General features: G+C 46.2%; 1 protein-coding gene across 1 annotated transcript in view; it reads left to right on the forward strand.

Annotated features, from left to right (window-relative positions):
• The window catches only part of LOC119953678 (proton channel OTOP3-like), a 91,493-nt gene extending 70,614 nt beyond the window's left edge, over positions 1-20,879 (forward strand). The window contains exon 7 of the mRNA XM_038778201.1: positions 20,408-20,879. Within this exon, the coding sequence (XP_038634129.1) occupies positions 20,408-20,578 (171 nt within the window). The 3' untranslated portion in view covers positions 20,579-20,879. The remainder of the gene's footprint in view (positions 1-20,407) is intronic.
• The last annotated feature ends 1,461 nt before the right edge of the window (positions 20,880-22,340 follow it).

The following is a 22,340-nucleotide window of genomic DNA, read 5'->3' on the forward strand; positions in this document are numbered from 1 at the left end:
GTTACGGGTATAGGGTGAATACGTGGGTTTGAGTAGGGTATTCATGGCTCGGCACAACATTGAGGGCCGAAGGGCCTGTTCTGTGCTGTACTGTTCTATGTTCTATGTTCTAATTGACAGACAACATCAGCAGCATTTTTGAGGGAAGACCTCCAGCTTTCCACTACACTTTGTATAGAGAAGCGCCTTCTGATTCCACACCTGATTAGTCTAACCATATTTAAGGCTAAGCAGCATTGTCTGAGATTCCTCTGTCAGAGAAAACACTTTCTCTGTAACTACACTACCCTTTCAGCATTTTAAGCACCACTTCATCTTCCACAATCAAGAGAATAGTTTATGTATCTTATTCTCATAATGATTCCCATTAAGCCCTGGTATCATTCTGAAGTACATTCAGCAATAGAGCAGTCACAACCTTCTGTACTAGAGAATTCCAGACATTCACAACATTTTGAGTAACAAAATTTCTTCCCTAAATGATTAGCCCCTGATCCTGAGACTGTGCTCCCATGTTTTAGATTGCCCAGACAGGGGAAATGACCTCTGAACCAGCCCTGTGAAGCCCCTTCAAAATTCAGAAGCTTGTACGTTTCAACACGGTCGCCTCTCATTCTTCTAAACCGCAGAGAATATTGACCCAATTTACTCAGCCTCTCATCATAGGATAAACCCCCCTCATCCCAGGGACCAATCCACACCTTCGCTGTGCCTCTGCCAATGTAAGTAAATCCTTCCACAAACATGGAGACCAAAATTACACATATTGTTGCAGTTGTCGTCTCGCTAAAGCCCCTTACGATTACAGCAAGACTATTCGAGGAATGCACTACAGATGTCGGATAGAGAGGAAACAACCCCAAAGTCAAAGTGAACCATCAAAAATTATCAGCTCAGTTATAAAACCTGGGTTTATTCCTGTACTCCAATCCCCTTAAGAACATAAGAACATAACATAAGAACTAAGAGCAGGAGTAGGCCATATGGCCCCTCGAGCCTGCTCCGCCATTCAATGAGATCATGGCTGATCTTTTGTAGACTCAGCTCCACTTTCCGGCCCGAACACCTTAATCCCTTTATTCTTCAAAAAACTGTCTATCCTTATCCTAAAAATATTTAATGAAGGAGCCTCAACTGATTCACTGGGCAAGGAATTCCATAGATTCACAACCCTTTGGGTGAAGAAGTTCCCCCTAAACTCAGTCCTAAATCTACTTCCCCTTATTTTGAGGCTATGCCCCCTAGTTCTGCTTTCACCCGCCAGTGGAAACTACCTGCCCGCATCTATCCTATCTATTCCCTTCATAATTTTATATGTTTTGTATAAGATCCCCCCTCATCCTTCTAAATTCCAACAAGTACAATCCCAGTCTGCTCTGGGGCCTCACGGTAGCATGGTGGTTAGCATCAATGCTTCACAGCTCCAGGGTCCCAGGTTCGATTCCCGGCTGGGTCACTGTCTGTGTGGAGTCTGCACGTCCTCCCCGTGTGTGCGTGGGTTTCCTCCGGGTGCTCCGGTTTCCTCCCACAGTCCAAAGATGTGCGGGTTAGGTGGATTGGCCATGCTAAATTGCCCGTAGTGTAAGGTTAATGGGGGGATTGTTGGGTTACGGGTATACGGGTTACGTGGGTTTAAGTAGGGTGATCATTGCTCGGCACAACATCGAGGGCCGAAGGGCCTGTTCTGTGCTGTACTGTTCTATGTTCTAAAAGCAAATTACTGCGGATGCTGGAATCTGAAACGAAAGGGACAATGCTGGAAAATCTCAGCAGGTCTGGCAGCATCTGTAGGGAGAGAAAAGAGCTAACGTTTCGAGTCCGATGACTCTTTGTCAAAGCTCTAGTCTACTCAACCTCTCCACGTAATCCAACCCCTTCAACTCTGGGATTAACCTAGTGAATCTCCTCTGCACACCCTCCAGTGCCAGTATGTCCTTTCTCAAGTAACGAGATCAAAACAGAACACAATACTCCAGGTGTGGCCTCACTAACACCTTATACAATTGCAGCATAACCTCCCTAGTCTTAAACTCCATCCCACTAGCAATGAAGGACAAAATTTCATTTGCTTTCTTAATCACCTGTTACACCTGTAAACCAACTTTTTGCAACGCATCCACGAGCACACCCAGGTCTCTCTGCACAGCAGCATGTTTTAATAATCCACTTTGCTGTTATTCCTACCAAAATGGATAACCTCACATGTGTCAACATTGTATTCCATCTGCTAGACCTGAGCCCATTCACTTAACCTATCTAAATCCCTTTGCAGACTTCCGGTATCCTCTGTACTTTTTGCTTTACTACTCATCTTCGTGTAGTCTGCAAACGTGGACACATTGCCCTTGGTCCCCAACTCCAAATCATCTATGTAAATTGTGAACAATTGTGGGCCCAACACTGATCCCTGAGGGACACCACTAGCTACTGATTGCCAACCAGAGAAAGACCCATTAATCCCCACTCTTTGCTTTCTATTAATTAACCAATCCTCTATCCATGCTACTACTTTACCCTTAATGCTATGCATCTTTATCTTATTAGAACATAGAACATTACAGCGCAGTACCGGCCCTTCGGCCCTCGATGTTGCGCCGACCCGTGAAACCATCTGTAGCCTATCTGAGCTACACTATTCCATTTTCATCCATATGTCTATCCAGTGACCACTTAAATGCCCTTAAAGTTGGCGAGTCTACTACTGTTGCAGGCAGGGCGTTCCACACCCCTACTACTCTCTGAGTAAAGAAACTGCCTCTGACATCTGTCCTATATCTACCACTCCTCAATTTAAAGCTATGTCCCCCTCGTGTTGGTCATCACCATCCGAGGAAAAAGACTCTCACTGTCCACCCTATCTAACCCTCTGACTATCTTATATGTCTCTATTAAGTCACCTCTCAGCCTTCTCCTCTCTAACGAAAACAACCTCAAGTCCCTGAGCCTTTCCTCGTAAGACCTTCCCTCCATACCAGGCAACATCCTAGTAAATCTCCTCTGAACCCTTTCCAAAGCTTCCACATCCTTCCTATAATGTGGTGACCAGAACTGCACGCAGTACTCCAGGTGCGGCCGCACCAGAGTTTTGTACAGCTGCAGCATGACCTTGTGGCTCCGAAACTCAATCCCCCTACTGATAAAGGCTAGCACACCATTTGCCTTCTTAACAGCCCTATTAACCTGGGTGGCAACTTTCAGGGATTTATGTACCTGGATGCCGAGATCTCTCTGTTCATCTACACTACCAAGAATCTTGCCATTAGCCCAGTACTCTGCATTCCTGTTACTCCTTCCAAAGTGAACCACCTCACACTTTTCCGCATTAAACTCCATCTGCCACCTCTCAGACCAGCTCTGCAGCTTATCTATGTCCCTCTGTAACCTGCAACATCCTTCAGCACTTTCCACAACTCCACCGACCTTCGTGTCATCTGCAAATTTACTAACCCATCCTTCTACACCCTCTTCCAGGTCATTTATAAAAATGACAAACAGCAGTGGCCCCAAAACAGATCCTTGCGGTACACCACTAGTAACTGAACTCCAGGATGAACATTTGCCATCAACCACCACCCTCTGTCTTCTTTCAGCTAGCCAATTACTGATCCAAACCGCTAAATCACCTTCAATCCCATATTTCCGTATTTTCTGCAATAGCCTACCGTGGGGAACCTTATCAAACGCCTTACTGAAATCCATATAGACCACATCAACCGCTTTACCCTCATCCACCTGTTTGGTCACCTTCTCAAAAAACTCAATAAGGTTTGTGAGGCATGACCTACGCTTCACAAAACTGTGTTGAGTATCGCTAATCAACTTGTTCTTTTCAAGATGATTATAAACCCTACCTCTTATAACCTTTTCCAACATTTTACCCACAACCGAAGTAAGGCTCACAGGTCTATAATTACCAGGGTTGTCTCTACTCCCCTTCTTGAACAAGGGGACAACATTTGCTATCCTCCAGTCTTCCGGCACTATTCCTGTCGACAAAGACGACATAAAGATCAAGGACAAAGGCTCTGCAATCTCCTCCCTGGCTTCTCAGAGAATCCTAGGATGAATCCCATCTGGCCCAGGGGACTTATCTATTTTTACACTTTCCAAAATTGCTAACACCTCCTCCTTGTGAACCTCATGCAGTAATGGCCCATTTCCCCAGAACAAACGAACTGCACTCGGGTAACTGAACCTTTTGCAGCAACCTTTCGTGTGGCACCTTGTCAAAGGCTTTCTGGAAATCCAGATATACCACATCTATTGGCTCGCCATTATCTACCGCTCTGGTAATGTCCTCAAAAAATTCCACTAAATTAGTTAGGCACGACCTGCCCTTTAGGAACCCATGCTGCGTCTGCCCAATGGGACAATTTCCATCCAGATGCCTCGCTATTTCTTCTTTGATGATAGATTCCAGCACCTTCCTTACTACCGAAGTTAAGCTCACTGGCCTATAATTACCCACTTTCTACCTACCTCCTTTTTTAAACAGTGGTGTCACATTTGCTCATTTCCAATCTGCCGGGACCACCCCAGAGTCTTGTGAATTTTGGTAAATTATCACTAGTGCATTTGTAATTTCCCTAGCCATCTCTTTAAAGACCAACATGTCATTTGCCTTCCCAACTGTTTGCTGTTCTGAATATTAACTCTCCATACATCCTTTGAGAATCAAAATTTAAACGGGGTGCCTTCCTAAAAAAAATCTGTTTTCAATGCTTACTACCAAAGTGAATATCCTCACACTGTAGCCATCTCAGATGGCCACTGCAAAGGACCGTGGGAATTATGGCCAACCCAGGACTCAGGCAGACTCAGAGCTTGTGTTTGTATTTGCAACTCAGATAGCTAGACGTGATCGAAACCCCTGCTTGTTTGAATTCTAATGGCCCATTTCCCCAGAACAAATGAACTGCACTCGGGTAACTGATACAGATACAGACTAAGCGGCGCCATTCCCTTTGCTCAGGGAGCCCAAACAGCCAAGGTCAATGACCACTAAGGACACATCCAGCCATCAAGGCACCAGCCCCTTTATTGGCCAAAATCGAAGGCAGTGATCGAAGCCTGTCGAATTATTGGGCCCAAGTTAAGGATCGCCTCAAAGAGACACAGCCATGTGCTCGGTCTCTCTCGGATCCGGCCTATGCCAACCCAAGTGCTGCATAATGACCAGACAGACAAGTTCAAGACCAACGATCGCTACCGGACGGATGAGCCCAGCAGAAATAGAACCACTTCTTCCACCCAGCCACAAAGGTCTTGTCCATCTGCATAGAGCCAGTCGCCCTGAAGTTAAGTATAGGTTATTGTAGTTGTTAGGTGTAGTTTAACTTGTAGTGTTTTGTGTTGCAAGTCGAAGTAATCCTTGTGTGTAAATAAACCATCTTTGAACTTGAACTGACTAACTGGTTGTGTGGTCATTTGATCGATATCTGGTAAAGCCTTGTGGTGGTATCATTTGATATCTGGTGACTCTGAAGAGCATCATTATTAATTGGCAACCTTATTGGTGCTGATTGGCAACATTATTGGTGGCATCTGACGGTACTCGAATTAGAAGTGATTTTGTCACTCCGAGAGAACCCACAAACTTTGAATCCAATTGCGTGAAAGAGAAAGAACCACAAGTGCAAGCCCCATATCGACCAAATAACCGAATTTCGGAAGTGTGTACTAACCTGCATGCGTACTAACCGAGATATAAGGTAAACTCGTTAGATTGTGTCAAAACTATCGAGGGAATTGTGAACTGGAAAATAGCTTCGGCCATACCCACAGTTCAAATCGCCGCCTTATCCCCCTGTCCCAAATTAACGATAGGAAACAGAGATTAACAGTAGCAAATGAGAGAGTAAAAGTAGAAGCAAGAGATATTAGAAGCAATGGCCACAAAAGCGATGGAACATTTAATGAACCCACAGGAACCCGAGGTCGCAACGACCAACAGAGCAGAGCAATGCCCCATATGGGAAGAAGAGTTGAGCAAGTATTTAAAGGGGAAAGGATGGCCCCTTTGGTCCGATTTTTGTTCAAATGAAGAGTCAGGCCCAAGAAGCATAGGACAAACTTAGTGGGACAACCTAACCGAGGTGCATTAGAAAAATGCAGCGAAAGTGCGAAAGCTGATGGCAATAGTGTCTTGTTTGGCACAGTTGTGAGGCACAGAGGAGGTCGTAAGGACGCTCCGCAGCCATCTAGTTGAGTCTGAAGAGAAAAATGAGGGAAACAATAGTGAAAGTGAAAAGATTATTGAGCAACTCTGGGATCAGTTGGCAGCTAAAGATAAAGTGATGGCTGATATCAAACGGGCACACCAATCTTGTTTAGTTCACCTTAGCAGCTTTCAGACACAGTATGATAAAGCCGACCAAGATACACAGCGCACAGTCTTAGTATGAGAAGAGACAGAATAGCAGGTAGCACAGTTAACAAGACAATGCACGGATTTAAAGGCAACTTTACGAACGCTCCATAGCTCCACTACAGAACAAAGACAGAGCACAGTAGACCACACAAAATGTAAACAACAAATAGAGAAGTTACAGTCACTGCTGTCAGTGCAAAACGGATTTAGAGATACCTTTGGGCAAAATTTAGATGAGCAAGGTGCCCCAAATTGGCAAGAACTAAATGAAACGGCCCACAGATATGTGGAAGACACAGAAAATCACCATAGAGCCCCCCATTCCCCGAAAAGGAAAGCACCTGAAGGTTGCCACTCAAGTGGATAGAGCCATGAAGAAGTCCTATAGTGTGTTAGCGTTTATTAACAGGGGGCTTGAGTTTAAGAGCCGTGGGTTATGCTGCAACTGTACAGGACCCTGGTGAGACCACATTTGGACTTTTGTGTGCAGTTCTGGTCACCTCACTATAGGAAGGTTGTGGAAGCATTGGAAAGGGTGCAAAGGAGATTTACCAGGATGCTGCCTGGTTTGGAGGGTAGGAGTTATGAGGAAAGGTTGAGGGAGCTAGGGCTTTTCTCTTTGGAGTGGAGGAGGATGACAGGTGACTTAATAGAGGTTTATAAGATGATGAGGGGGTTAGATAGAATGGACTTTCAGAGACTATTTCCTCGGGTGAATGTAGCTGTTACAAGGGGGCATAACTATAAGATTCAGGGTGGGAGATATAGGAGGGATGTCCGAGGTAGGTTCTTTACTCAGAGAGTGGTTAGGGTGTGGAATGGACTGCCTGCTGTGATAGTGGAGTTGGACACTTTAGGAACTTTCAAGCGGTTATTGGATAGGCACATAGAGCACACCAGAATGACAGGCAGTGGGATAGCTTGATCTTGGTTTCGGACAAATCCTGGCACAACATCGAGGGCTGAAGGGCCTGTTCTGTGCTGTAGTGTTCTATGTTCTATGTTCACCCGCACCACCGACCGCACAGGCAGCACACACCCCCATGAATCCATTCAAACCCACTGCAGACCCACATAATTTCTTTGAGAGAGTACACCAGCAAATGGTTATGTACGGTCTAGACGAAAGGGAGGAAGTTAAACTTATAGGAATGAGCCTTGACCAGACCGTTAGCTCAGCTTTACCAAAACCCCAGAATGTAGGAGGAGGAACCCTACAGGAGATGAAAACGGCCATTTTAGATGCGATCGGGTACAACAAGGGAGACCTCGTAGAAGGTTTGAACTGTTGTAGACAAAAGAGAGAGCATCCAACTGCATTTTCAGGTCGCCTTTGGATCAATTTTACAGCAGTATTTGGGGATTTGAACCGCACACACTTAGATAACGACGACACAACTAAATGGTGCCGCACTTTAGTCTCCCACTCCACAGAAGCAAGTTAAAAGGCTTGCGTGAATTAAGACCCCGCAGACTCCACACACAATGAAGTTTGGGTTTTAAAGCGACTCTCCAGAGCTTGGGAACAATCCCTACACAGGAAGGCAGATCAGGAACAGATAGAAGCAAATATGCACCCAGTTAGGACTAGCCAGGACCCAGCATGGATAAATGATGGCAGACATGAAGGACAGCACCCCAGAGCACAGGCACAACAACGTTGCTATAATTGTGGACACATGGGACATTACGCCCGCGAAAACTCCCCAAACCAGCAACACCACCAACAACCAGGCCCCGCACCTAGGAACAATGTTAGGCCCATACATAGTGTTAGCGCCCGTTCAGATAATTCAGCAATCAACACCACAGATTGACAATGTTCGGACTCCTCAATCAGGCAGACCAGTAGCCACAGGCACAGTCCGGGGGCATCCAGTAGAATTTATTTGGGACACATGAGAGTCTCGCACCTCTTTAAACTCCTCCATAATGTTCCAGCGTACCAAGTGGCCCATCACAGACACCATTGCCCTTAGTGGATTTACCGGACACGTACAGCAGGGATATATCACATAGACATAGACATTCAGATATTCAGATAGGAACGAGAAGCACCAGACACCCCGTTGTTTTAGTCGACTTGCCCCAAACAGCGAGCACATTCCAGGAATTGATTTTACAAGCTCCCACAACCTTTCCTTTGATCCCGTGAATAGATGTGTATGGAAAATGGCCAAAACAGCGAGAGCCCCCGCTACGCTCACAGAAGGGGACTATGAACATAGGATTTGCTCAGTAGGAGACTATTGGTTTGATCCGCAAACAATTAGTACAGACCAGACAATTAGAGAGGTCCTCAGGAAACATAAAGCTTTCTTCGCCCAACACAAATACGATTGTGCGAAGATCCCAGGAATGGTCACAATTTCAGGTCCCAATCCAAAGCCACAGAAGCAATACGGTTTCCCACAACAAGGCGAGAGTGAGATTTCAAAAGTCATCAATAGCTTATTAGATCAAGGAGTAATTCGGCAGGTAGCGTCAACAAATAATGCCCCAATTTGGCCCATGAAAAAACCCAATGGTTCTTGGCGCAGACAATCAACTACCGAGAACTTAACAAGGTCACCCCTTTAGCAGCCCTCACCGTTGCCACAAGTCCCAAGACTATACTCAAGCAGGGAGTACAGGCAAAGTACTTCAATGTGCTGGACATCAGCAATGGCTTTTGGTCCATCGCGCGAGACAAGACCTGTCAATATAAGTTCGCGTTCACATTTCAAGTGCAGCAGTTTACGTGGACATGCCTCCTGCAAGGTTTCCACAACTCCCGCTCCATTTCCCACCAACAATTGGCCAACGGACTTTCCAAATTTTCCCGCCCCGAATGCCTTATACAGTATGTGGACGACTTACTCCAACAGACGGTCACAAAGGAAGAGCATGTAAAGTTTGTTTCGGATTTACTAGGTCTTTTGCAATCCATTGGATGCAAGGTCAACCCAAAAAAAGCCCAGATCTTAAAAGAAAAGGTCCTTTATTTAGGCACCATTATCACCCACGGGAAGAGAGAGATCGAACAGAAGCGAATTGAGTCAATAGTTGAATTGCCCCTGCCCCACAATGTCACTGCACTCCGGTCATTCTTAGGATTAATTGGATAGTGTAGGAACTATATAGATTGTTTTGCCACAAAAGCAGCCCCACTCTCAGAACTCCTTAAAAAGTGTGCCCCATGGGTATGGCTTCCTCAGCACACAGACACCATCGATGAATTAAAACATGCCCTAGGCACAGCCCCCGCTTTGCAGGTACCAGACCCACACTCTCCCTACACTATAGAAGTAGCAACCATCGACCGAACCCTATCAGCAGTACTCCTACAGGAAAGACATGACCGTTTAGGAGCCGTAGCCTGTGCCTCACGAGTTTTGTATCCTGCGGAGCAAGGATTTTTAGCCTGTGAACGGCACTTGCTTGCAGTCTTTTGGGCAGTACAGTATTTTGCATACATCACAGGCCTTAACCCAGTAGCAATTTTAACCGAGCACACCCCAACGCAGCTATTGTTAGATGGTAGGTTAAAGGACGGTTCAGTCAGCTAGATCAGAGCAGCTCGCTGGACACTGTTGTTACAAGGAAGGGACATTACAGTCAAACATACAAAGACCCACACATTTCTAGCAGATAACCTTCAGTATGCAGGGACCCCACATGAGTGCCAGATCATAGCAGCCCAACACCACACAGGACCCTTTATTCTGAAGTCACTGCTCACACGAGCAGGCAGTAAAACGCAGAATCCACACACCATAGACAACGCTTTAAAGATTTATGTAGACGGTTCCTCCACGATAGAAAATGGAAAGAGAATAACTAGTTGTGGAATTAATGTAGAAGGGGCATGCAGTAGAAGAAATATCTTTAAAATTGCCCGGCCACCTCGGATCACAAGCAGCCGAACTAGCAGCCATAACATATGTAGTGCAGCACCCCGATTCCTTTCCAACCCCCGCAGACATATATTCAGACAGTTTATATGCGTGCAATAGCTTGACAGAATTCCTGCCCCTGTGGGAATCTCGAGGATTCGTATCCACTGATGGTAAACCCCTACTCTCATCCCCATTGTTGAAACGCATTCTTAGGACAGCTAAAGACCGCACATACGGTATTATTAAATGATAAGCCATCATCGTTCTTCCCCACATGGTAATGTAAAGGCGGACACCTTAGCCACGTCAGGATCACGCCATGGCAACCCCCCCCCCCGAAAGTGAACCGATACATGCAGTCCAGGTTTTTCAGACCAATATCGAGGATCTACCCAAAAGGCAGACGACACTCTCAAACAAGTTTTAGACGGTAACTTCCCAGCACCCCCATGACAAATGCAAGGTCTCACTGACGGTACCGGATGGTATAGTTTTGAAAAATGGAATTTATGTGGTCCCCACCCAGGACAGAAACCAGATAATTTACCAGTTTCATGACAGACACGGGCATCAGGAGATAGAGATTTGGCAGCACGGTAGCATGGTGGTTAGTACAATTGCTTCACAGCTCCAGGGTCCCAGGTTTGATTCCTGACTTAGTTCACTGTCTGTGCAGAGTCTGCATGTTCTCCCCGTGTGTTCCGGTTTCCTCCCACAATCCAAGGATGTGCAGGTTAGGTGGATTGGCCATGCTAAATTGCCCTTAGTGTCCAAAATTGCCCTTAGTGTTGGGTCGGGTTACTGGGTTATGGGGATAGGGTGGAGGTGTGAGCTTGGATAGGGTGCTCTTTCAAAGAGCCGGTGCAGACTCGATGGGCCGAATGGTCTCCTTCTGCACTGTAAATTCTATGACTTCTATGACTCTATGACAATACTATTGCCCATTTGAGACCTTTGTGCTGGTGGCCCGATTTAAAATCCGATGTCACGCATTATGTTGAGGATTGTTTAATCTGTGCACAGAACAATGCTGAAAGGTACTCCAAGAAAGGACAATTGAGACACACCCGACCTGTTAATGGCCCTTGGACAAATTTGCAATTCGACTACATTGGCCCCCTCCCCCTTGCAGAAATGGTTTCAAATACGTATTAGTGGTAATCGACACCTTTACAAACTAGGTAGAAGCATTTCCCTCACGGACAAACACTGCAAAGGCCACAGCTAAGATTTTGACCCAACAGATATTTACACACTGGGGACTCCCCCGCAGCATTGAGTCAGACCAAGGTTCCCATTTCACCGGCAGCCATGCAAAATGTCCGAACGATTTTTGGAATCAAACAAAATTTCACATTGCGTATCACCACAATCCAGGGGCATTGTCGAGAGAATGAACCGCACTTGAAAAGCTACCATTAGAAAGATGGTGCAACAGAATAATACCACATGGGACTCAGTCCTCCCATTCGCCCTTATGGATATTAGGAACACAGAATCCAGTTCCACAGGTTTCACCCCCCACACTCTCATGACTGGATGGCCCATGAAAGGAATTGAATATTTATTGGGTCTCGATTTATCAAGCCCCACAGTCACCGCCCTCACCCATGAAAAAGCGGCCCAGCAAGTCACAGACAATATTAAATCAGCACAGTTCGCTGCAGCTGTCCGACTAGGCGCTAGAAGGAAGCAGAGGAAAGCCTGCTTTGACAAAACCATCCACCCCGTAGAGTATACAGTCGGTCAGCAAGTAATGGTTTCCCTTTACAATCCCAGTTCTTTCCTCTCCCCCAAATTCTCAGGACCCTACTCCATTTCAGGCAAAGTAAGCCCCTCTGTGTACAAGAAAATGTACCCCAATGGTAAAACTGGTTGGTTCCACATCAACCAGCTCAAAGTCCATGGAACCCAATGTAGCCACTCCCACCACATCTCCCTAGCAATAGCAGATGATCCCGCCCCACCCATCGACAACCTAGTCCACCCCTCCCCCAGCCCTGACAGCATGTCCACACGTACAGACCCGACCTTGTCTCCGCCGACAGGTACGACCTTCACCTTGAGATTGACTCCGTCGACAGCGCCAGCCTCCCCGAATTGACCATGATCATTGACAGTGGTACAACCTCCCCGGCCCCAGTCACGAACAAGACTTGTTTGGCCCCCTATACCCCTTCCACAGCCACAGCCAGAGCCACCGCCCGACAACAGTAACTCGCCCTTCACTGCCACTGCCCCACGCCTCATGACAAATGAACCCCTATTTGGCACTGCGACAACTGTTATAAACTGGTTAGACATGACGATTCGGATTCCACGACGGCCCACGCAGCCACGGCACAAAAACGGCAGACACGAGTCTGGCAACCGGGATTCAGATTCTGACTCTGGTTATGGTAATACTTTTACAACACTTTTTGAAACAGGAACCTGAGGTGTCCAGATGATGAGAAAAAGACGCCGCATAAAAATTATGGTGTCCTACCTTCTGATGGAGCCTGCCCGCCTTTTATTTTGATTCTTTCTTTCTTCTTGTTACATGATTTTAATTAATGTCGGCCTGACACCCAATTTCTTGATATAGTTACTCTTCTGACGCCATTTACTGACCAATGGCCGTTAAAGGAACAATTGTTGGATCTCACATGTGTTACAAATTCTTTCTGCTCGTTTAGGTCACCCAGGTAGTGAATAACGGCACTAATCCCCGCCCTGCCTGAGGACCCCAAATGCAAATGGTCAGTTAAGCTCGGGTAGTGGAGCAACGGCACTGATCACCGCCCTACCCGGGGATTCCACCCATTCTTGTCCTGCCGCAGCCCACACCCACCTCATGTTCCCATTACTTTTGAGTACTCTGGAATGGTTCTTTACACTGTCTTTGGCAGGTCTTAGTTTTCCCTTCTCTGCTCTTTCATTGTGGTTTAAAGAATACCCTTTGCCACAGTCAGTACACTCATCCCTTTACCTTCCGCGACCCTCTGGTCACTCCCCATATGCTATTTACACGTTTGACACACTTGGTTGCCACATATGCTGCTACACGCGAACTACCTCTGGTCCCTGGGACGAAGAAACTCTATAAAACCGGCCGCCCTAAAATTCGGCTAGTTAAGATGAGCCTCAGCCATCACTGGTTGCAGTAAAGGAAAGACTAGACAGAGAAATTGTCCATCCACTCCCCGCATCGACCACCAACTGCGAGAATGTCTGCACTGACAAAGAAATATTTTTGGCAACGTCTTGTCTCTCAAAATGTTATTTCACAAAATAAAATGAGGGAGTCACACATGGTGACGATTCTAATGCGTAATTGAAGTTAAGGAGAATAAGACAAATAAACGAGACGTTAACCGAACATAATAACAGATATTATGCTTGCACCCCCAGGAATACACGGAAAACAGAAGACAGAAGACAAGATGGAGAGGACATGACCCACATTGTGATCATCGCTGGACTCATACAACTATGCGTGTTACAAGCCTCTGTACCAAACACCACACCAGCCCCGAACACCACCACACAACATGACATCCCCTAGTCCGGACAGCACGCAGAGATAGACACTGAAACCCCCACTTGGTGTGAAATCATTGCCAAATGGAACCCCCTTTCATACACAGTAGAGGCCCTTCTGGTAATTGCAATAATCTGCAGGGTCATCCAGACACTCAGACTCTGCAAATGGCGAGATAGAGCCTCCCACTCCCCGATATATACATTCCGAGCCCCTTCTTTGGAATTCATCCAACTCAACAAACACTGTGATAAAAATAAAGACCGTATACCCCTCTAACTTTGATGGATTAAGTAGGAATGTGATGCTGCTGTTTTGAAATCTTGCATTGTACATAAGTTCTTTTTGGTATTTGCCAGCAGCATGAGAGTAGCTTAGATAGTGTTAGTTAGATATTCAATTGTGCGGAACAGTGAAATGTTAGAAATTCTGAATGTATGATGTGTGAATAAAAATGTTAGGCAAATGCTCCAAAAATATAGGACAGAGTAGTGAAGAACCTGTCCTTGACCAAGGGTAACCGGCACAGCAGGGATGGATAAGGGCTCAACCTGAGCTTTGCGCAGGTCAAGGATACACAGCCGGAGTGAGACACATCCAGAGTGGGAATTGGAACTTGGTAATTTGGTGCAGTGAGGTAATTCGGTGCAGAGTGGGTGAAGGTACTTTTTCCCTACTGTTTTGTTCTCTCTCTTTCTTCTGGCCTTTAACTTTTAATCTGCAGGGAGAGAATCAGTGAGCATCTGAGACCATGGGAAGGTAAGTGATTTTTATTTATTTTTATTCTTATTACTTTTTCAAATTGTGTGGGGGGGGGGGGGGGGACTGAAGTGACATCACAGTAAAGCTGTCAACTGATTGGCTGGTTGGAAATCATCACTAAATTTAAAAATTAAGCATTTTTAAACGAATTAAACTTAATTACTTAATTATAATTTAGAGGGGTATCTGACCCAAAGATCGGAGAGTACTGTATTTAGCTTTCACATTTAGAATATAAATTTTTAATTTAATTTACTAATTAATTGACGCAATGTCTAATTAGAGGAGTGCAGTGCTCTGACTGTGAGATGTGGCAGGTCCGGGAGGCTTCCAGGGTCCCGGATGGCTTCATCTGCAGAAAGTCCACCCAACTGGAGCTCCTCACAGACCGCATGGTTCAGCTGGAACAGCAGTTGGATGCACTTAGGAGCATGCAGGTGGCGGAAAGGATCATAGATAGCAGTTATATAAATGTGGTCATACCCAAGGTGCAGGCAGAGAAATGGGTGACCCCCAGAAGGGGTAGGCAGTCAGTGCAGGAATCCCCTGTGGTTGTCCCCCTCTCGAACAAAGAAAAGTACAGCACAGGAACAGGCCCTTCGGCCCTCCAAGCCCGTGCCGACCATGCTAAAATTTTCAAAACTTCCTGGGTTCATATCCCTCTAATCCCATCCTATTCATGTATTTGTCCAGATGCCCCTTAAACGTCACTATAGTCCCTGCTTCCACCACCTCCTCCGGCAGCGAGTTCCAGGCTCCCACTACCCTCTGTGTAAAAAAAACGTGCCTCGTACATCTCTAAACCTTGCCCCTCGCATCTTAAACCAATGCCCCCTAGTAATTGACCCCTCTACCCTGGGGAAAAGCCTCTGACTATCCACTCTGTCTATGCCCCTCATAACTTTGTAGACTTCTATCAGGTCGCCCCTCAACCTCCGTCGTTCCAGTGAGAACAAACCGAGTTTATTCAACCGCTCCTCATAGCTAATGCCCTCCATACCAGGCAACATCCTGGTAAATCTCTTCTGCGCCCTCTCTAAAGCCTCCACATCCTTCTGGTAGTGTGATGACCAGGTATACCCCTTTGGATACTGTCGGGGGGATAGCCTATCAGGGGAAAACAGCAGTAGCCAGAGCAGTGGCACCACGGCTGGCTCTGATGTTCAGCAGGGAGGGTCAAAGTGCAGAAGTGAAATAGTCATAGGGGACTCTATAGTCAGGGTCACAGATAGGTGCTTCTGTGGACGTGAAAGAGACTCCAGGATGGAATGTTGCCTCCCTGGTGCCAGGGTCCAGGACGTCTCCGAACGGGTAGCGGGCATCCTGAAGGGGGAGAGCAAACAGGCAGAGGTCGTGGTACATATTGGTACTAACGACATAGGCAGGAAGGGGCTTGAGGTCCTGCAGCAGGAGTTCAGGGAGCTAGGCAGAAAGTTAAAAGACAGGACCTCTAGGGTTGTAATCTCGGGATTACTCCCTGTGCCACGTGCCAGTGAGGCTAGAAAAAGGAAGATAGAGCAGCTAAACACGTGGCTAAACAGCTGGTGTAGGAGGGAGGGTTTCCGTTATCTGGACCACTGGGAGTTCTTCCGGGGCAGGTGTGACATGTATTAGAAGGACGAGTTGTATCTAAACTGGAGAGGCATAAATATGTTAGCAATTTTGGAAAGTGTAAAAATAGATAAGTCCCCTGGGCCAGATGGGATTTATCCTAGGATTCTCTGAGAAGCCAAGGAGGAGATTGCAGAGCCTTTGTCCTTGATCTTTATGTCGTATTTGTCAACAGAAATAGTGCCGGAAGACTGGAGGATAGCAAATGTTGTCCCCTTGTTCAAGAAGGGGAGTAGAGACAATCCTGGTAATTATAGACCTGTGAGCCTTACTTTGGTTGTGGGTAAAATGTTGGAAAAGGTTATAAGAGATAGGATTTATAATCATCTTGAAAAGAACAAGTTGATTAGCGATAGTCAACACGGTTTTGTGAAGGGTAGGTCATGCCTCACAAACCTTATTGAGTTTTTTGAGAAGGTGACCAAACAGGTGGATCAGGGTAAAGCGGTTGATGTGGTGTATATGGATTTCAGTAAGGCGTTTGATAAGGTTCCCCACGGTAGGCTATTGCAGAAAATAAGGAAGTATGGGATTGAAGGTGATTTAGCGGTTTGGATCAGTAATTGGCTAGATGAAAGAAGACAGAGGGTGGTGGTTGATGGCAAATGTCACCTTGGAGTTCAGTTACTAGTGGTGTACCGCAAGGATCTGTTTTGGCGTCTTGACAGATGGAGTTCAATTCGGACAAATGTGAGGTGATGCATTTTGGAAGCTCCAGTACAGGGAGGGAATATACAGTGAATGGTAGAACCCTCAAGAGTATTGACAGTCAGAGAGATCTAGGTGTACAGGTCCACAGGTCCCTGAAAGGGGCAACACAGGTGGAGAAGATAGTCAAGAAGGAATGCGGCATGCTTGCCTTCATTGGCCGGGGCATTGAGTATAAAAATTGGCAAGTCATGTTGCAGCTGTATAGAACCTTCGTTAGGCCTCACTTGGAGTATAGTGTTCAATTCTGGTCGCCGCACTACCAGAAGGATGTGGAGGCTTTAGAGAGGGTGCAGAAGAGATTTACCAGGCTGTTGTCTGGTATGGAGGGCATTAGCTATGAGGAGTGGTTGAATAAACTTGGTTTGTTCTCACCAGAACAAAGAAGGTTGAGGGGCGACCTGATAGAGGTCTACACAATTATGAGGGGCATAGACAGAGTGGATAGTCAGAGGTTTTTCCCCAGGGTAGAGGGGTCAATTACTAGGGGGCATAGGTTTAAGGTGCGAGGGGCAAGGTTTAAAAAGCCTTGGGATTTTCCTTAACCCTATTTGCCAATGACTTTGCATGACCCCTTTTAGCTCTCCTCACTCCTTGCTTAAGTTCCTTCCTACTTTCCTTATATTCCACACAGACTTTGTCTTCTCCCAGCCTTCTAGCCCTGTCAAATGCCTCCTTTTTCTTTTTGACAAGGCCTACAATATCCCTCGTTATCCAAGGATTGCAAAATTTGCCATATTTATCCTTCTTCCTCACAGGAACATGCCGGTCCTGAATTCCTTTCAACTGACATTTGAAAGTCTCTCACATGTTAGGTGTTGATTTACCCTCAAACATCCGCCCCAAATCTATGTTCTTCAGTTCCCACCTAATATTGTTATAATTAGCCTTCCCCCAATTTAGCACATTCACCCGAGGACCACTCTCATCCTTGTCCACGAGCACTTTCAAACTTACTGAATTGTGGTCACTGTTCCCGAAATGCTCCCCTACTGAAACTTCTACCACCTGGCCGGGCTCATTCCCCAATACCAGGTCCAGTACAGCCCCTTCCCTAGTTGGACTATCTACATATTGTTTTAAGAAGCCCTCCTGGATGCTCCTTACAAACTCTGCCCCGTCCAAGCCACGTCCAGTTCCGCTGTTTTCAGCAACATCTCCCTGTCTGCTCTTCCTCAGAGCCATAGTGGTCCTATTTCCTATTTCTTCTTCAATCTTTTCACCTTCTGACCTATTGCTCCGGTGCCCACCCCACTGCCATACTAGTTTAAACCTTCCCGTGTGATACTAGTAAAGCTTCATGGCCAGGATATGCCTCTACTGTTAGATGCAACCCGTCCTTCTTATACAGGTCACACCTGCCCCGGAAGAGCTCCCAGTCGTCCAGATAACTGAAACGCACCCTCCAACACCAGCTGTTTAGCCACGTGTTTAGCTGCTGTATCTCCCTATTTCTAGCCTCACTGGCATGTGGCACATGGAGTAATTCCAAGATTAGAGCCTTTGACGTCTTGTCTTATAACTTTCTGCCAGCTCCCTGAACTCCTGCAGCAGGACCTCATCCCCCTTCCTGCCTATGTCGTTTTTACCAATATGTACCATGACCTCTGCCTGTTTGCCCTCCCACTTCAGGTGGCCACCTGCAAAGAACCATGGGAATTATGGCCAACCCAGGACTCAGACAGACTCAGAGCTTGTGTGTGTATTTGCAACCCAGATAGCTAGACGCGATCGAAACCCTCGCTTGTTTGCATTCTAATGGCCCATTTCCCCAGAACAAAGAACTGTACTCGGGTAACCGATACAGATACAGACTAAGCGGCGCCATTCCCTTTGCTCAGGGAGCCCAAACGGCCAAGGTCAATGACCACTAAGGACACGTCCAGCCATCAAGGCACCAGCCCCTTTATTGGCCAAAATCGAAGGCAGTGACCTAAGCCTGTCGAATTATTGGTTCCAAGCGAAGGACCGCCCCAAAAAGCGCGAAATCCCAGAGGGATAAGAAGAGACACAGCCATGTGCTCGGTCTCTCTTGGATCCGGCCTATGCCAACCCAAGTGCAGCATAACGACCAGACAGGCAAGTTCAAGACCAACGATCGCTACCAAATGGATGAGCTCAGCAGAAACAGAGACACTTCTTCCACCCTGCCACACAAAGGTCTTGTCCATCTGCATAGAGCCGGTTGCCCTGAAGTTAAGTATAGGTTATTGTAGTTGTTAGGTGTAGTTTAACTTGTTGTGTTTTGTGTTGCATGTCGAAGAAATCCTTGTGTGTAAATAAACCATCTTTGAACTTGAACTGACTAACTGGTTGTGTGGTCCTTTGATCGATATCCCGTAAAGCCTTGTGGTGGTATCATTTGATTCCTGGCGACTCTGAAGAGCATCATTATTAATTGGCAACATTATTGGTGCCGATTGGCAACAACACTTTTCCACATTATCGTCCATCTGACCTCTCATTGCTCACTCACGTAACTGTTTTTATCTATTTGCAGCCTCTCTGTGTCCTCCTCACAGCTTGCATTCCCACTTGGCTTTGCATCATTGGTAAACTTAGATGCATTACTCACTGTCTCTTCTCTTAAACATGAATAAAAATTGTAAATAGTTACAGCCTGCCAACTTAAAAATGCTCCACATCCCTACTATCTGCTTCCTGCCCATTACCCAATCCTCTATCCATGCTTTTTTATTTGCCCAAACTCCATGGGCTCTTATCTTGTGAATCAACCTTTTGTGTGACACATTATGGATGTCTTTTGGAAATCCATGTTGGCTGCATCAACTGGCTCTCCTTTATTTACCCCACCACAATTACAACCTCAGAAAACTAAAACTTATCGTCAAACACAATTTTCTTTTCGTAAAACCATGTTGACTTTATCCGAGCATACTATGCCCAACATTATTAACACATCCTGAACAATAGATTCCAACACTTGCCGATGCCAGGCTAACTGGCCTGAAGATCCCTGTTTTTTTCCCTCTCACACTCCTGATTAAGCTGTGTTCACGTCTTTCTGAGTGTTTGTTTTTCAATAGAATATACTTTTTGAATTGTTTTTGTTCGATGCTTCCTACCTGCCGAGACCATATTGTAGAAATGCACAACAGAATTTCGATACAGAGTAAAACCCCACCCCAACCCTCCAGGGCGAACCATCAAAAACAGCTTCTACGTACAGAATAAAGCTCCTTCCGCCCTATTCTCAAACATTCCCAGGACTGATAGTGCATTGATTATATACAGACTAAAGTGCTCTCTACACTGTTGCACCAAACATTCCCAGGTATGACACAGATTAGGTACAGAATCTCCGTCCGTCCCAATAGAACATTCCTTGCTCATACTGTCTCAGAATACAGACTAGGTGACACTGCCTGGGGCAGTGACGTGCTGTGATTGCTTGGGCATTATCACTGTTTTTCTCCTTCCCTGTACTCCCATGAATGTTTTGCAGTAATAATTCTGGAATAAATGACTCTTGATTTCTGCCTAACAGCAGATGTCATCCTAGAGGGTGATTAACTGAATTTTGTTCTTTTCCAGCTCTGGATCATACCGGCATTTGGAGCACACCCCCAATTTGAAAATGGTCTTGAGAAACGTTTCTATGGATTTTCAACCTGGTTTACCATCGTGAATTTTGGGCTGCCGCTGGGGGTTTTTTACAGAATGCATTCTGCTGGCAATCTACTGGAAATCTATCTCACTGCCTGACCACCCGATCCCTCACCCTGTCATTGGAGAGTAAATCACCACCCGATCCCTCACCCTGTCATTGGAGAGTAAATCACCACCCGATCCCTCACCCTGTTATTGGAGAGTAAATCACCAGCCGATCCCTCACCCTGTTATTGGAGAGTAAATCACCACCCGATCCCTCACCCTGTTATTGGAGAGTAAATCACCACCCGATCCCTCACCCTGTTATTGGAGAGTAAATCACCATCCGATCCCTCACCCTGTTATTGGAGAGTAAATCACCACCCGATCCCTCACCCTGTCATTGGAGAGTAAATCACCAGCCGATCCCTCACCCTGTTATTGGAGAGTAAATCACCACCCGATCCCTCACCCTGTCATTGGAGAGTAAATCACCACCCGATCCCTCACCCTGTCATTGGAATGTAAATCACCACCCGATCCCTCACCCTGTTATTGGAGAGTAAATCACCACCCGATCCCTCACCCTGTTATTGGAGAGTAAATCACCACCCGATCCCTCACCCTGTTATTGGAGAGTAAATCACCACCCGATCCCTCACCCTGTCATTGGAGAGTAAATCACCACCCGATCCCTCACCCTGTCATTGGAGAGTAAATCACCACCCGATCCCTCACCCTGTTATTGGAGAGTAAATCACCACCCGATCCCTCACCCTGTCATTGGAGAGTAAATCACCACCCGATCCCTCACCCTGTTATTGGAGTGTAAATCACCACCCGATCCCTCACCCTGTTATTGGAGAGTAAATCACCACCCGATCCCTCACCCTGTCATTGGAGAGTAAATTACTGCCTAATTTGAAACATTGATTATTGGTTGAACACTTTGGAGCTGGGATTTGATTACTTATGAAATTGGACAGGTTCTGGACAACTCTGCCACAATTTTATTCATTGGAAATCCAATGTTTTCTGTGGCTGACACAGATCTTCGCTTGATGTGGTGGAAAAGTTTCAGAGATCCAGTGGAAATTGTAACAGATCAATAGAGAACCGATGTAAATATTTTTAAAATTAATGTAAAGTGCCCAATTCTTTTTTTTCCAATTAAGGGGCAATTTCATACAATTTACAGTGCGGAAGGAGGCCATTCAGCCGATCGAATCTGCACCAGCTCTTTGAAAATTTAGTGTGGCCAATCCACCTACCCTGCACATCTTTTTGGGTTGAGGGGGTGAAACCCACGCAGACACGGGAAGAACGTGCAAACTCCACACGGACAGTGACCCCGGGCCGGGATCGAACCCCGAAGGGTTGTATTCCATGCAATTATACAGCTTAAAACTCATGCTGCAGTTGAACAGTTGAACACTACTTGTGATTGGACATTGCACATTTATGTGTAAGAGAAACAATAATAAGGAATAGCATGTGTCTCCAACAAGAGAGACCAATAAGTGAGGCTGAGAAGACATCCCAGTGCGAGAGACAGATCAGCTGAAGGGAGTATATAAGAGAGAGGGGTGAAAGAAATTAGCCAAGAGATTGCAGCAAACACATTGATGTTCAGAAACGATACATACCAATGAATGGTCAAGGACATCATTGAACGTTTTCTTCGCCAACTGTGAGCTGCCAACTGATTGTTTGTTCTGGGGGCAGCATGGTAGCACAGTGGTTAGCACAGTTGCTTTCCAACTCCAGAGTCCCAGGTTCAATTCCCGGCTTGGGTCACTCTCTGTGCAGAGTCTGCACATTCTCCCCGTGTCTACGTGGGTTTCCTCCGGGTGCTCCGGTTTCCTACCACAGTCCA

Source organism: Scyliorhinus canicula, chromosome 18 (genome assembly GCF_902713615.1).
Source record: "Scyliorhinus canicula chromosome 18, sScyCan1.1, whole genome shotgun sequence".
In the NCBI taxonomy this organism is placed as follows: domain Eukaryota; kingdom Metazoa; phylum Chordata; class Chondrichthyes; order Carcharhiniformes; family Scyliorhinidae; genus Scyliorhinus; species Scyliorhinus canicula.